Consider the following 14,485-nt stretch of genomic DNA (forward strand, 5'->3'; position numbering starts at 1 on the left):
TACCTGCATCCGGAGGTGTTTCGTCTTCTGTGTGCCCAGGGGGGACACCGGATGTGGATCTGTTCGTGTCTCGTCTGAACAGAAAGGTGCAGGTAATTCTGGTGGCCCCAGACTGGCCTCGCCAGTCTTTGGTACGCAGACCTCTTCAAGATGGTCATTGAGCCTCCCTGGCGGCTGCCTCTGAGGGAAGATCTGCTGTCTCAAGGGCCGATTTTCCATCCTGGTTTACGGTCTCTGGCTTTAACGGCTTGGCTGTTGAAGGCCAGGTGTTGAGAGACAGGGGTCTCTCTGAAGCTGCGATTCCTACCTTGCTGAGAGCTCAGAAGGCTACCACCAGAAAGATTTATCATCATACCTGGAAGACGTACATTGCCTGGTGTGAGTCGCAGGGGTTGCATCCTCGCTCCTTTTTGGTGGCGAGGGTCTTGGCCTTCTTGCAGAAGGGTGTGGTCCAACGTTTGGCGTTGGGCACGATTAAAGGTCAGGTGTCGGCCTTGGCCATTTACTTCCAGCGTCCCTTGGCAACTAATTCCCCGATTCGCACCTTTGTTCAAGGGGTGCATCATCTGGCTCCTCCAAGGAGGTCCCCTTTGCCTCCGTGGGATCTGAATTTGGTTTTGTCTGTTTTGCAATGGCCTCCCTTTGAAAATATCAGAGAAGTCTCTTTGCCTGTGTTGTCCCAGAAAGTTGCTTTTCTGGTGGCTATAACCTCTGCTCGCAGAGTGTCTGAATTGGCGGCTCTGTCCTGCCGTTCACCTTATCTGGTAGTTCATTGGGATAAGGTTGTTCTGCGGCCCAACTAATCCTTACTCCCTAAGGTGGTGTCTGCCTTCCACCTCAATGAGGATATCATTTTGCCTTCGCTTTGTGCGAAACTCAAGCATCCCAAGGAATTTGCTTTGCATTTGCTGGATGTGGTCCGGGTGGTCAGGGTTTACCTGTTGGCCACGGAATCTTTTTGGAAGTCTGATTCCCTGTTTGTCCTTCCTGAGGGACCCCGTAAGGGTTCGGCTGTGTCCGCTGCAACCATTTCCAAATGGATCAGACAGACTATTGTTCAGGCCTATTCACTAAAGGGTCAGGTGCCTCCTTTCCCTGTGAGGGCACATTCTACTAGAGCTATGAGTGCCTCTTGGGCTTTCTGCCATCAGGCTTCTGTGGCTCAGGTGTGTACAGCGGCGACCTGGTCGTCTGTACACACTTTTACAAAATTCTACAAGATTGATTTGATGGCATCCTCGGATGCTTCCTTTGGCCACAAGGTTTTGCAGGCTGCTATTTGCTAAAGAGACTTGGTTTTCTCTTCATGGGGTGAATTTTTGTTTTGGGGTTAGCTCCTGTTGGTTGAGCTCCTGTTGGCTAAGTTTTTTACTGGCCTGGATGAATCGTTGCCGTTGTTTTTTTGTTGGTTGCGTTTTTTCCCACCCCTCATGCCTACACTGCTATGGGACGTCCCATTTGTGAGGAAACTTTGAAGTGGCTGCATCTGTCAGAGGACATAAGAGAAAATAGAATTTTTGTAAGCACTTACCGTAAAATTCTTTTCTCTGAGTCCTCTGACAGACGCAGCCCCTGTCCCTCTATTTTGGGTTTGGTTGTTGTAACGGAACAGGGCACCCCTGACTGGGTACCTCCGTTGACAGATGCTCCTAGTGCTTCCCGAGGGGCTCCAAGCACTCCACCAGACACCGTAACCACTTCAGACCCCACGAACCGCCGCAGCTTGGTTAGGGTCTTGCAGTCTCCTACCCACCCTGGACCGCCGACAAGGCTCCAGGTTCCTGTGGGGGAACCTCTCTTTCCCCAGAGAGTGCAGTAGAACAAGCTCTTATACAAGCTCTTACAAGAGCTTAGTGATTATCTAAGGGAGTATGGAAGACCATAGCAATCCCTTGCAGCAGATTCCCCCAATAAGAGACAGAACTCTAGATTGAGGGTGAAGGAACTCTAGAACAACTTTATTGAACAAGACTTATATACAGTTTTCACCCACAAGGTTACCACCCAGATGGACCTTGTTGAAGACGTGATAGCCACCATCCAATAGGAACAGAGTTTTACACTCTCATACAGTGTACAAAATATACAATGTGGGACAATCCCCCCTCCCCCTTAGCATCCAATCCACATATCTTTATACATCCCATAATACGTTCTCTTAAGGCAGACAGACAGAACAATGGGAGGTCATTAGCACTTAACAATGAGACAGGGCAATCCACATTCCCTCCCAATACACAAACTAAAGGAAAACCTTTCTGACATTGAAAGATATGTAATATACACAGCATTTAGGAATTACAGATTTCATGGCAAATGGGAATAAATCTTAATATTTCTATATGGAGATATTGCTGGCAAATATGAAGGCAAATTCCAGTGACGGTGAATACTGTCACAGTTGTGTTTTCCTTCACTGCTTGCTACAAAACTTATTAGTGAGCATGATGTGTCTGGTGTAATGTCTGAAGGGACAACCCCTAATGGTGTGTCTAGTGAAAAGTTTTCCTATGAAGTTTCACTGCCTAGCCTACTCCTGTAGAGGGCACATTACCCATTTGTGAGGAAACTATGAAGTGGCTGCGTCTGTCAGAGGACTCAGAGAAAATAATTTTACGGCAAGTTCTTACAAAAATTCTATTTTTTCAGCACTTTATTGAAGTTATATATTTCTGCACATGAACACTTTACTGTATAATTTTATGATCGTTATATTTTTTGTAAGATCAAGTGCTGTTTTATTGCTTTTATTCATAGTGCTATATATGGTCATTCTGAAGACTTTCTAACACACATTGACTGCTTTAGACCTCTTATTACATTGGGTCTGTATGTATGGTAAGCAACTGATGCTATTTATGGTGGTAGAACTCACAGGGTGTCATGAAAAATCTGAAGTATCATTTATGGCATGGAATGCACTTTTTGGTGTTCGTACATTTTACCTATTATTTCATTTAAAGGGACAGTGCCTTATCTTTCTGAAATGGTAAAAAGAGGGACACTTTTGCACACAGTATGTAGGCAAAGGACACAATCTAATATGCAGAAAATTATTGGTTTAACCACACCAGTGCTTTTTCCAATCTCTATTTTTCCTTTATATTGGCTTTTCAAAATAAAAATGCAGTAATATGTTGGATAAAATGTTTAGTGTAGCATAACTCTTTTGGTAGTAAAATAGTACATTTTATATAGAGATGTACACATCAGGTCAAAAAGGGGGACAGCTGAGGCTGCAAAAGAGACAGCTGAGGCTGCAAAAGGGACAGAGCAATAAGGTTTTAAAAGAGGGACAGTCCCTCCAAATGAGAGATAGTTGGGAGCTATGTTTTATCCATTGTCTAAAAATCAGTATTCTGGTTCTGAATATTTCAGATGGTCCTTCTATTTTACTCTGTGGTCCTGGTGGCACTTTCTATAGAAGCCGCTCCCCAGAAAGATCGGATCTCCCGCTTGCCTGGCCTGGAGGAGCAGCCATCTTTTCAGCAGTACTCTGGGTACCTGAATGTACCAGGGGGCAAATATTTACATTATTGGTGAGTAACCCTATGTTAGGCATCCACTTCCCTACATACCTGCACCTAAGCTACTCTCTCATTCTGATCTGTACAATTTTGTCTTGGTAGGTTTGTGGAGTCCCAACAAGATCCCAGCTCTAGTCCAGTAGTCCTGTGGCTAAATGGAGGGCCTGGTTGCAGTTCCCTAGCTGGTTTCCTAAAAGGACATGGCCCTTTCCTGGTGTGTCTGTTGTTTCTTATTCTGTGTCCTAAGGACCCACCAGCAATTCACAGTTTAGCAAGCATTTGTCAGGCACACAAATGTCCTAATTAATACAATTTTCATTATTTCACCTGTGACTGTGTTGGGAGAAATCAAAAAATTAAATACTGTACTGACCGGTGTCACTGTCAAACACTGGCTTTTTTTTTTTACATTCCAACACAGTGCATCTCAAAGGTATGTATTAAAGTGCAAGAGACTCCATTGACCAGCTTTGTCTACATTGCAAACACATTTCTAATAGCACAATTCACAGACACATAATGCAATGCAAAGCAGGTCAAATGCAGGCTCCAAACTGTCATCCACAATATCCTTGCAACACTTTCTCCCTGTGATACCAGACTAGATCCTCAGATGACAGTCCCTCAGTCAGCTTTCTGCAGCTCCCACCTAAGGCATCAGGACCCTGCCGGCACGTGGCCTAAAGGTGCAAGCACCCTATTTGGACTGTGATCTCTTTTTAAGAAAAATACCCCTCTGCTCTTTCAGAGTAGTTTTTACAGGCATTCCAGCTGCCATCTGGGTGACCCTCCCCAGGGATTGGCCAATATTTGGTTGCCGATTAGATTCTTCCTGCACACTGATTTCCAGAGCTTTCTGGACTAATCAGTGAAAGCAGTCAATTCTGCAATTAATGTACTGAAAAATAGAACAGATCAAAACAATCAACACAGCCTGGTTACAATGATCCAAACTAAGTGTGCCTAACAACAAACAGCTCCACTGGGTACAGTGAGCCGGAACTAAATTTACCTAATCCTAGCACCTTTCTAGGGAGGTGCTACACTACTGACCTTGCTTTGATATGCATCTCAAATGCATGCCAAACACAGATAAATAACGCGTGTGTACAAAGGCCCTTGTGCCAGGGAGATCAGAATCGGGAAACATAACTAATATAATCTTAAAAACACTATTCCTGTCTGATTACTCTGTAAAAATATTGAAATTTTTTTTTCTTTTTCATGGCTTCCTCATACTAGGTTCAAGAAGATGCCCACACACTGAAGAGCAATCCACATTCCTGGAATAAGGTAGTAATTGCATACTTTATTTGGAGTTGCAAATCAGCTGTGAACTACAATTGGTCAAATTAAATCAGCTTTGTAACCATCAGTTTAATACATCTATACACAAAGTACCTATGAGGTCATGGCGCTTGGAATAATCATAATGTAATAGCTTGGCTTGCGTGGATCCAGTTGAAACGTTTGTCCAGGTTGCCGCAAAATGTGATTAAATTAAGTTGGAGTACATATTTCTTCAGAACAAACCTTTCATTTTTTTGGAGATTTTTGTATTGTGGTACCTAAACTCCCAACATTGGAATCAATCTAGCATCATTTAGAGGGACTCTTTGGGTACTAACTAATTCTTGAAAAATAGAAATGAATAATTAAATTGCGTGGTACCCTTAATATTTATTTCTCTATCGTTCATCGACAGATGCAGCTCCATATCTTCATTACCATAGGGTTATGCTCCTCCAAGCAGGAATAGGCACTAGGCAGGAAAAAACTTTACCACGCCCATGGGGGCTTTCCCTGCAGGCATAAGCCCACACACTCTGCTTCAGATTGCAGTTTGTTTCTACCTAGTTTTAGGAATAGGGCCTAGCTCCCTGCTGGGACTTCGGTCTTAGCTGTAAATAGGGAATTTTTATTATTTTGTGATTTTTTATTTTCACTAGTTAGTTCTTGGAGAACTACAAGCAATCAAGTAATCTAGATCCATAAGGTCTCCCAGCCTTGCCAAGGAGCGTGAGCAGGTTATAGTTCACAACTAGACCTTGCCATGACAGTGCCCCGCTGGATGGGGACAAGCCGGCGAGTGAAACATCTTGTGGGGACGCGATCGACCCGGAACGCCCTGAGTCACGGCATACCCCCCTGGCTGAAAGCACCCCCATCCCGGGTGGGAGGTGATCTGTTTTGGAGTGGCGCCCACCTTGTATCGTGGTAGCCTGACTCTGGACTCTGCCTTGGCGAGGGTCTTTCTTCCCCCGAGCAAGCTGAAAAATTGCAGGAGGCGATTCATTTGCTGTTGGGAACCGATCTACCCTCTCTGAGAACCTGCATGCGAAAGGAGACCTTTGCCAAAGGAGATTCTTGTCAATTGGAACAAAGATCCAAAGTTCTTGGTCACTGTGATTCGGTTGAGCCACAACACAGTCTGCTCTGTTGTGGTGGCTTCAGTCACCAGCACTATGCCAGAGCAAGTCCTTCCTCCCATTGTTTTGGACAGTGGTAGCCACGGAAGCCAGGCTGGGGCAGGGTGCTGGGGAAGCTCTGTGCCCAGGGAACCTGGACAGCAGAGGAGTCCAAACTGTCGATAAATGTTTTGGAGCTCAGAACGATAAAGCTTTGTCTGCGACAATGGACGACTCGTCTGCAAGATTGTCTGGTTCGGATTCAATCGGACAGTGCCATGGCTGTGGCTTACATCGATCACCAGGGGGGCACCAAGACTGTCTTGGTGGCCAAGGAGGTGGACGAGATTCTGGCCTGTGCGGAACAGTTTTTTCCAGCTCTTTCTGCGGTGCACATCCCAGGTGTGGAAAACTGGCAAGCAGATTACCTGAGTCGTCAGGTGTTGGACCAAGGGGAGTGGTCCCTAAACCCCGGATGTGTTTCATCCCCTGTGTGTTCGGTGGGGGATGCCCAAGGTCGATCTGTTTGCTTCTTGTCTCAATAAGAAGGTGCAGAGGTTTGTAGCCAGGTCTCGAGACCCTCTGGCCGACGCCACAAACGCACTGGTGGTTCCTTGAGGTCAGTATCAGCTGATTTATGCCTTCCCTCCGTTAACACTTCTGCCAAGGCTTCCACGCAGGGTAGAGGTGGTAAGAGTTCCAGCCATTCTGGTGGCCCCAGACTGGTCTCACCAGTCTTGGTACGCAGACTTGGTAAGGTTGGTCGCCGATGCTCCTTGGAGACTTCCTCTCAGGGAAGATCTGCTGCCTCAAGGCCTGATCTTCTATCCTGCTTTACAGTCGCTGGCTTTAACGACAAGGCGGTTGAAAGCCAGGTGTTGAGAGATAGAGGTTTTTCTGACTCTGTGATTCTTACGCTATTGAAGGCTAGGAAGTCAACTTCCAGGAAGTCAACTTCCAGGAAGAAATATCATCGTACGTGGAAATCGTACATTTTATGGTGTGAAACGCTGAAGGTGCACCCTTGCTTGTTTTCCATTGCTAGGGTTTTGGCCTTTCTACAGAAAGGGGTTGAACAGCGGTTCGGCACTAAGAAGGCCAAGTGTCGGCTTTGGCTATATATTTCCAACGCCCGTTAGCCACGCATACCTTGATTCGTACTTTTCTTCAGGGAGTACACCATGTGGCTCCTCCGAGACGGTCCCTGCTACCTCAGTGGGATCTCAATTTGGTATTATCTGTTCTTCAAAAGCCTCCTTTTGAGAACATTCAGGAGATTTCTCTGCTTTCGTTGTCTAAGAAGATTGCCTTTTTGGTGGCTATCACTCCTGCTTGCATCTGAAATATCTGAATTGAGTATCTGAAATGGCGGCTTTGTCTTGCCATTCACCTTATCTGGTGGTCCACAGGTATAAAGTGGTACTTCGACCTAATTAGTCTGTTCTTCCTAAGGTGGTTTCTGGTTTTCATTTCAATGAAGACATTGTGTTGCCTTCACTCTGTTTCAAGCCTAAGCATTCTAAGGAAATTGCTTTGCATTCTTTGGATGTGGTTCGGTGATCAGGGTTTACCTGGAGGCCACTGAGTCTTTTAGAAAATCAGATGCTCTTTTTGTCCTTCCCGAGGGACCTCGTAAAGGATTGGCTGTGTCTGTTGCGACCATATCCAGATGGATCATGCAGACGGTGGTTCAGGCTTATTCACTGAAGGGTCAGGTTCCTCTTTTCCCTGTGACACATTCTAGTAGGGCGCTGAGTGCCTCTTGGGCTTTTCGCCATCAAGCGTCTGTGAGACAAGTTTGCAAGGCGGCAACTTGGTTGTCCGTGCATACTTTTACAATGTTCTACAACGTAGATGTGTTAGTATCTTCAGCTGCATCTTTTTGGCCACAAGGTTTTGCGGACTGCTGCTTTTTTCTCTTTGAGGGTGTATGTTTTTTCTGGGTGAGCTCAGGTTTTTTCCTGGTTGAGCTTCTTTTTACCTGGTTGGCTAAGTTTAGCCTTTGGGGAATTACGTTCTACTTTGCGTTGTTCTTCCACCCCTCATGACAATACTGCTTTGGGACATCCCTATGGTAATAAGGATATGGAGCTGCGTCTGTTGATGAATGATAGAGAAAACTGTATTTTTGTAAGAACTTACCATAAAATCCTTTTCTCTGAAGTTCATCAACAGACGCAGCACACTTTTGAGTGTATGGGTTTTTTTGTCTTCTAAACACTGCGTCTTCTAAACACTGCAATCTGAAGCAGAGTGTGTGGGGTTATGCCTGCAGGGACAACTCCCATGGGCGTGGTAAAGTTTTCTTCCTGCATAGTGCCTATTCCTGCTTGGAGGAGCATAACCCTATGGTAATGAGATATGGAGCTGCGTCTGTCAATGAACTTTAGAGAAAAGGATTTTATGGTAAGTTCTTACAAAAATACAGTTTTTTTTCTACTATGTGTGTGTTCACATATGCAAGTTTTATAAATCATAGTCACTATTATTTTTTTATTTCCACCTGAAGTACCCGGATGATCCTGCTGGTCACATTTGTTCCTTGTTCTAAACTGACCACACAAAGCACAAAAACTGATCTTTTTTTTGCATGATCAGCTATCATCTTTGGCTGGCCAATCAGGGCACTGTGCAGAAACACAGCATGCCTATATTTGGTAGTTTGCTCAGCTAGAACCCCCCCCCCCTGGCCTGGCTCTGGCACATACCTCCTCCCAACCACAGCCTGCCTCTTGAACCTTGCCCCCTGCTCATGCACATCCTGCCTCTTGAACATGTCCCCCCTCATTTTGCCCTAGGCTGAGCAGACTATAGAATACAGGCACATTGTATGTCTGCACAGTGTCCTGTAACCCCCCACTATCCGGAAGAAGAAGATATTAATGGTCACATGACAAAAAATTTTAACCTTGTAAAAAAGGTAAGATAATTTCTGAAACTAAGCAAAAGCAGATGCCTGCATAGTTATAACTGTATTAGAAAGTGACTATAACATTGTATGTTAACAACTACTTTAAAGTAAAAAACACTTTTTTTTTTTTAGTTTATCTTCTGTATAAAAGTACAAAAATCCCCTGACCCTCTGAGGCTTCCCTCACCTTCCTCCTCCCAGCCTTTCAGTCCCTATTCTTCAATACCCCAGCAGCCACAAACCCAGCTCTCCTCTCCCTTTTCCCCATAGCTACCCTTAACCAAAAGAAACTGTAACCCCCCCTGATCTACTACACAGTCTGTTCCTCCTTGTTCTTATTTTATGGTTATCTGTTGTACCTGTCCTTAATTTAAAGCAAAAAAGATGAACATCCAAATCAGCAAGATTGTCACAGATGTAGAACAGATACTTGCTCCCCAATTTCTTTTTATATTGATCATCAAAAGACCAGATTGATAAGTTTTATTTTATAATTGTTTATTTAGGATAAGGCATAGGTGGAAAAACACAGTCATAAAGCACAACCAGCTCAGGCGAAGCTAAGTGAATAGTCTACAATGCATATAGGCAAATCTAGTACAAATCATTGTTGCATGTAAATGCAAACCAAAATGCACATCCTATAGGGAGCCTAGAGATCAACAGAAGGTTTCGGAAGTAGAAGAAATATGGCGCATGTCTTCAACCATGGTTTGAATCCTGATGCCCTCCACATTTTTCCTTAATTTTGTCTTAAATGGGTTTGATAAGGAGACGAAAAAGAGGAAAAGGTATAGGAATTGGAAGACGTTTGGGACATGTTTCTAAAAACAAAACGGAAATTGAGCAAAGAAAAAGGGAAGTGGGGGAAGCACTAGAGGAAAAGGATAGCATTATAACTTAGGCCCCTTTCACACATACGGTCCGTTCAGTTCATCAGTTCAGTCACGTCAAAATGTATCAGTTTTCCATCCGTTTTTCATCCGTTTTTCATCAGTTGTCATCCGTTTTTCATCAGTTGTTATCCGTTTTTCATCCGTTTTTCATCAGTTGTCATCCGTTTTTCATCAGTTGTTATCCGTTTTTCATCAGTTGTTATCCGTTTTTCATCAGTTGTTATCCGTTTTTCATCCGTTTTTCATCAGTTATCTGTTTTTCATCCATTGTCATCCGTTGTCATCCGTTTTTCATCCGTTTTTTATCCGTTTTTCGTCCGCTCCATTTTTTTTGACGGATGAAAAATAGAGCATTCATACGTTCAAAAAAACGGACATTGACGGAAGCGGATGAAAACGGATGTTAACTGATGATCATCCGTTGTCATCCGTTTTTACATAGAGATACATTGATGTCCGTTTTTCATCCGTCAATGGATGGATGAAAAACGGAGAAATGGACAGCATGTGTGAAAGGGGCCTAATGCTTTTGACTCCACTGCCAAAAATATGACCACCTAAATAATTGTTAAAGTTTATGTACTCTAGATTTCTAGGTGGACAGTTATCAAGCATCTTATAAGATGTCCTGTTCTTCGCATGTATGTGACCTAAATGGTTCACGCATGAAGAATTAAAAAAGAAAAAAAAAAGTAAAAAGTTACATTAAAAAAACATGTATTCTTGGTAGCCCCAGTTATAAATAAAAATCACCTATTTTGGGCTTCTTTTCTTTTCTTTAATATCATTTTTATTAGATTTTAAAGTTTCACATAAAAGAAAAAATAAAAGAATAAATACTTGAGATACTAGTATGCAAAAAGAAACAAGAGATCCTGTGAGAGCAAAGGGTCAGTATACCTACAGTAGGGCAACCAGAGTAAATTTCCATAGATTAAAGCACTCCCAACGCATAGATACATTTTAAGAACAGAAATTATGGCCAGGGAATACCTGATCTAGACTGATGGAAGCGTAGATGCAGCTTACCTTGGTAGCATGGATGATATGGCATTGTTAAAGCATAATTCAGGGCTTCATATAAACATAAATTCATGACACAGCAAAAGCTTTTGGGCTTCTTTATATTACATATTATATTATATTATATTATATTATATTATATTATATTACATGTACAGAGCCATGTGTTAGTCTTCAAAAGTTTTCTTTCGTGACCCTCTCTCAAGCATCCTTCAACATCATGTCATCATGTCATTAGAAGTTTCTCCTGTCCCAACTTAGCTTTTTTTTTTTAAACCTTTAGATTGCAAATATGCTGTACCTGGAATCCCCAGCTGGGGTTGGATTTTCCTACTCCGATAACAAACGCTATAAAATAAATGATACACAGGTAAGGTGTGTTGTTCTCATCTCTATATAATTTATTTACATTTCCTTACTGTCTCCTGTAGTGCAAGTTTCATACTGTCATAGATTATTACCCAACACTGTTCCCACTTTTCTTCGTAGGGATCATCTTCTTTACACTTTTTACTACCACCCTACTTGAAATGGACTATGCAACTATTTTTTAAATGTTCTATTCACTTTTAAAGCAAATTTGGTGTTAGACTCCGTTCACACTGGGGCGACCTGTCAGGCTACCTGGTCGCCTGACAGGTCGCCGTAGGTCGCCTGCCATAGAGCAGCTGTGGACCCGTTCTAATAGGAGCGACTCAAGTCGCCCCGACTTAGAAAAAGGGTCCGGAGCTTCTTTGGGGCAACCTGGAGCGACCTGCATTGACTTCAATGATATGAAGTCCGTGCCGGCCGCTCCGAGGTCGCGGTGCGAGCAGTGCGCCGCGACTTCACAGGTCGCCCCGGGAAGTAGCGTCGCCCCAATGTGAACAGGGTCTAATAGTGTTCACATGGTCTTTATTTATTATGTTTAATACACTATAAATATATTTTACAGCTAAGTAAATATATATTGCATATTACAATATAATGTATTCTTATTTCCAGCCAGCTAATTGAGCTCTAGGGTTCTTCCACATGTTTCCAGTTTATGCTTACCTCCTGTTGTAAAAAGTATGTAAATAGTTCAATAGCTCAAAATAAATTTTAAACATACAGGTCAGTATTTTAGATACCTATAGCAGCGTTCCATGCGGTCTGCTATGCGCAATGCTGAGCTGTCCTAAACAAACAATGCTCTAAAACCTATAGGTAGTGTCCGAGCTTTTCTACTTCCTTCCACCCCCTTCCAGCCGATCAACACAGGACCTGAAAGCAAGTGGATATTGCTGGAGTTGTTGAGTCTACTTTAGTGATTTCCAGCTTCCAGAGGCATCAGCCAGGCAGGGCCAGGATAAGGGGTGGGAAGAAGGGGAAGCTGCCCTGGGTACAGCATGTATTGTAGGAAATGGGGGTGCCCCACGTTCCTTTTGCTATAAGGCTGACAGAAGTAGTGACAGCGGCATCATTACTTCTGTCAGCCCAGCGCTGAAAGCTTCAAGGAGAGAGAGACAGAAGGAGGTGCAGGCTGTGCTCTCTCTCCCCCTCCTCATCATTAGCTTGCACATAATGGAGGGGGGGGGTGGCGCATTTTGGCATCTTTGCCCTTGGCACTGGATGATCTGGTCCTGGCACTGCAGCCAGGTATGGTATATACAAAGTTACTTTGTTCCAAGCTGGACCAATGTAACTATCAAAAAATATGCCATACCTTAAATTCATTTTTAAGCTAACTTCATGTGTTACTGGCACCATCCTGAAGAATGAGTATACATTTTCAAAGTGCCTCTCAGTGGCCCTGGAGTGCCAGAATGTATCCAAGCATCTTTCAGGTTTTACAGAAGAAGGTATATCCCACAGTGCAATGCAGGTGTATTAGCAGAAGGTTAAAATGTATTGTTATTGGGGAATGCTTATGTGGGCCTGGTAGCATTAGGCGATACCTGGACCCTATAGAGGTTGCACAAGCAGTCCACATCAATACGTGCCATTGCCAGAAGGTTTGCTCTGTCTCCCAGCACACTTTCAAGAGCATGGAGGAGATTCCAGGAGACAGGTAGTTTCTCCTCCTTACACTGTTATACAAGCTGTACACTCACTACTTTACATTGTAGCAAAGTGTCATTTCCTCAGTGTTGTCACATGAAAATATATAATAAAAGGTTTAAAAAAAAATGTGAGGGGTGTACTCACTTTTTACTGTATATAATACTGTATTTATAATAGTTCCCTGGAATACTCTGAAATCCCACTGTCATGATATCTAATTTATCTTCCTACATTATTTCCCACATACTGAACACCATATTTTCACAAAATACTTCCTAAATAGAATCAAGTTGGCATTTGCACTTTAGCTCATGCAACTACTTAATCAGCCACATAAAGGACCCAACATGTTTTGTGTTCATAGGAGAACTGTATCAATGTGATCTAATAAGGGGATGTGTGATTCTGTAGGGGAGGAGGAAGTGACACCATAATGACATCTCTCTCTTTGCCATAATGTTGGGGGAAATAAAGGATTTGCTCTAATCTATATTCCATGTTTTGAGCATTATTTATTCTTTGTTGTTTTCATCTGTGATCTCTCCTTATTTTTATCTCATGTCTGTTTTTTCCCAGACTGCTTGTGATAATCACATGGCATTAAAGGATTTCTTCCGCCGTTTTCCAGAGTTCAGTGGAAATGATTTTTACATTGCGGGGGAAAGTTATGGAGGATTTTATGTACCATGTTTGGCAGTAGAGCTGTCCAATGATGACAGTATAAACCTAAAGGTAAAATCTTCAGTGAAAAGTATTTAGAGCCTCTTTATCCAAGATGATCTGTGTAACAGCCCGTAGACATTGGATGATGGCCAGATAGAGTCTTATGTCAACGGTTATAGGCAAACAGACAAAAAAAAAAACCTCTTCTGTATTGTTATGAAAGCAGGCAGACACCCACTAGTCAACAGCTTCAGGAAAGTTGATTAGGTAGGTTAGAAAATGTAGAAGACCTGAGTATACTGGCCTTTTGAACTAAAGTTAAAAGGGGAATTCTCACTTTGGAAGATTTTCTCTTACTTCCCGTTGCATCTCTGGGGCAGAAATCTCCCAACAGAATTGCAAAAAATAAAATTTCATCTTTTGACTTACCTAAACAAAATCATTTAATCCATCGTTTTATTAACCTAAATTGAAAAAATTATATAAAAAAAAAAATAATAAATGGCTAAATAAAAAGGTAAAAAATGCATTCTCCCCCTAATTGCTTAAGTTTCTAAATTAGCAGATTCATTTTACATTTAAAAACTAATCAATATGAAATAAGATCTTATTTTAAATGTTATTGAACAAGCACTATCATTAATTATTTACCTAATATATAATTTTGCAGCTAAAATCTATGCTACCCCATAGCCAGGTGTATTCCTACATGTCCTCTGTAATCTGTGCAGTAACCCATTAAAAACTTTGAGGGGAGTTTACTAAGGCTGGCCATACATTATACAATCTTCTTTTTCAATTTCCTTTAGATTTACCATACAATATGAGGCGAAATCGAAACACTTTCAATTTGTATGCAGTCTGGCAGGCCCTTGCACTACATAGTTGAAGGTAAATCTAAAGGAAGGCCTGGAGCTAGGAGGAATGAATGAAGCATAGGGCTGGCATGACAGGGTGGAACAGGAACCAGACAGCAGAGAGTTAATGTACAAAAGAGAGAGGTGGGAGTCTTACTTATGTGATTGGTTGAAT

At 42.6% G+C, this 14,485-nt stretch overlaps 1 protein-coding gene across 2 annotated transcripts in view; it reads left to right on the plus strand.

Moving 5' to 3' along the window:
• Window positions 1-3,378: 3,378 nt before the first annotated feature.
• Window positions 3,379-14,485, plus strand: part of LOC309567623 (lysosomal protective protein-like) — a gene marked incomplete at its 5' end in the record, with an annotated part of 82,423 nt that continues 71,316 nt past the window's right edge. For both annotated transcript variants that reach the window (XM_082273037.1, XM_082273038.1), the window contains 5 exons: window positions 3,379-3,539; window positions 3,630-3,741; window positions 4,770-4,820; window positions 11,049-11,135; window positions 13,367-13,522. In XM_082273037.1, coding sequence (XP_082129163.1) covers window positions 3,379-3,539; window positions 3,630-3,741; window positions 4,770-4,820; window positions 11,049-11,135; window positions 13,367-13,522 — 567 coding nt within the window. The remainder of the gene's footprint in view (window positions 3,540-3,629; window positions 3,742-4,769; window positions 4,821-11,048; window positions 11,136-13,366; window positions 13,523-14,485) is intronic.

This window comes from Pelophylax lessonae (assembly GCF_965119305.1).
Source record: "Pelophylax lessonae genome assembly, chromosome: 11".
Taxonomy (NCBI): Eukaryota; Metazoa; Chordata; class Amphibia; order Anura; family Ranidae; genus Pelophylax; species Pelophylax lessonae.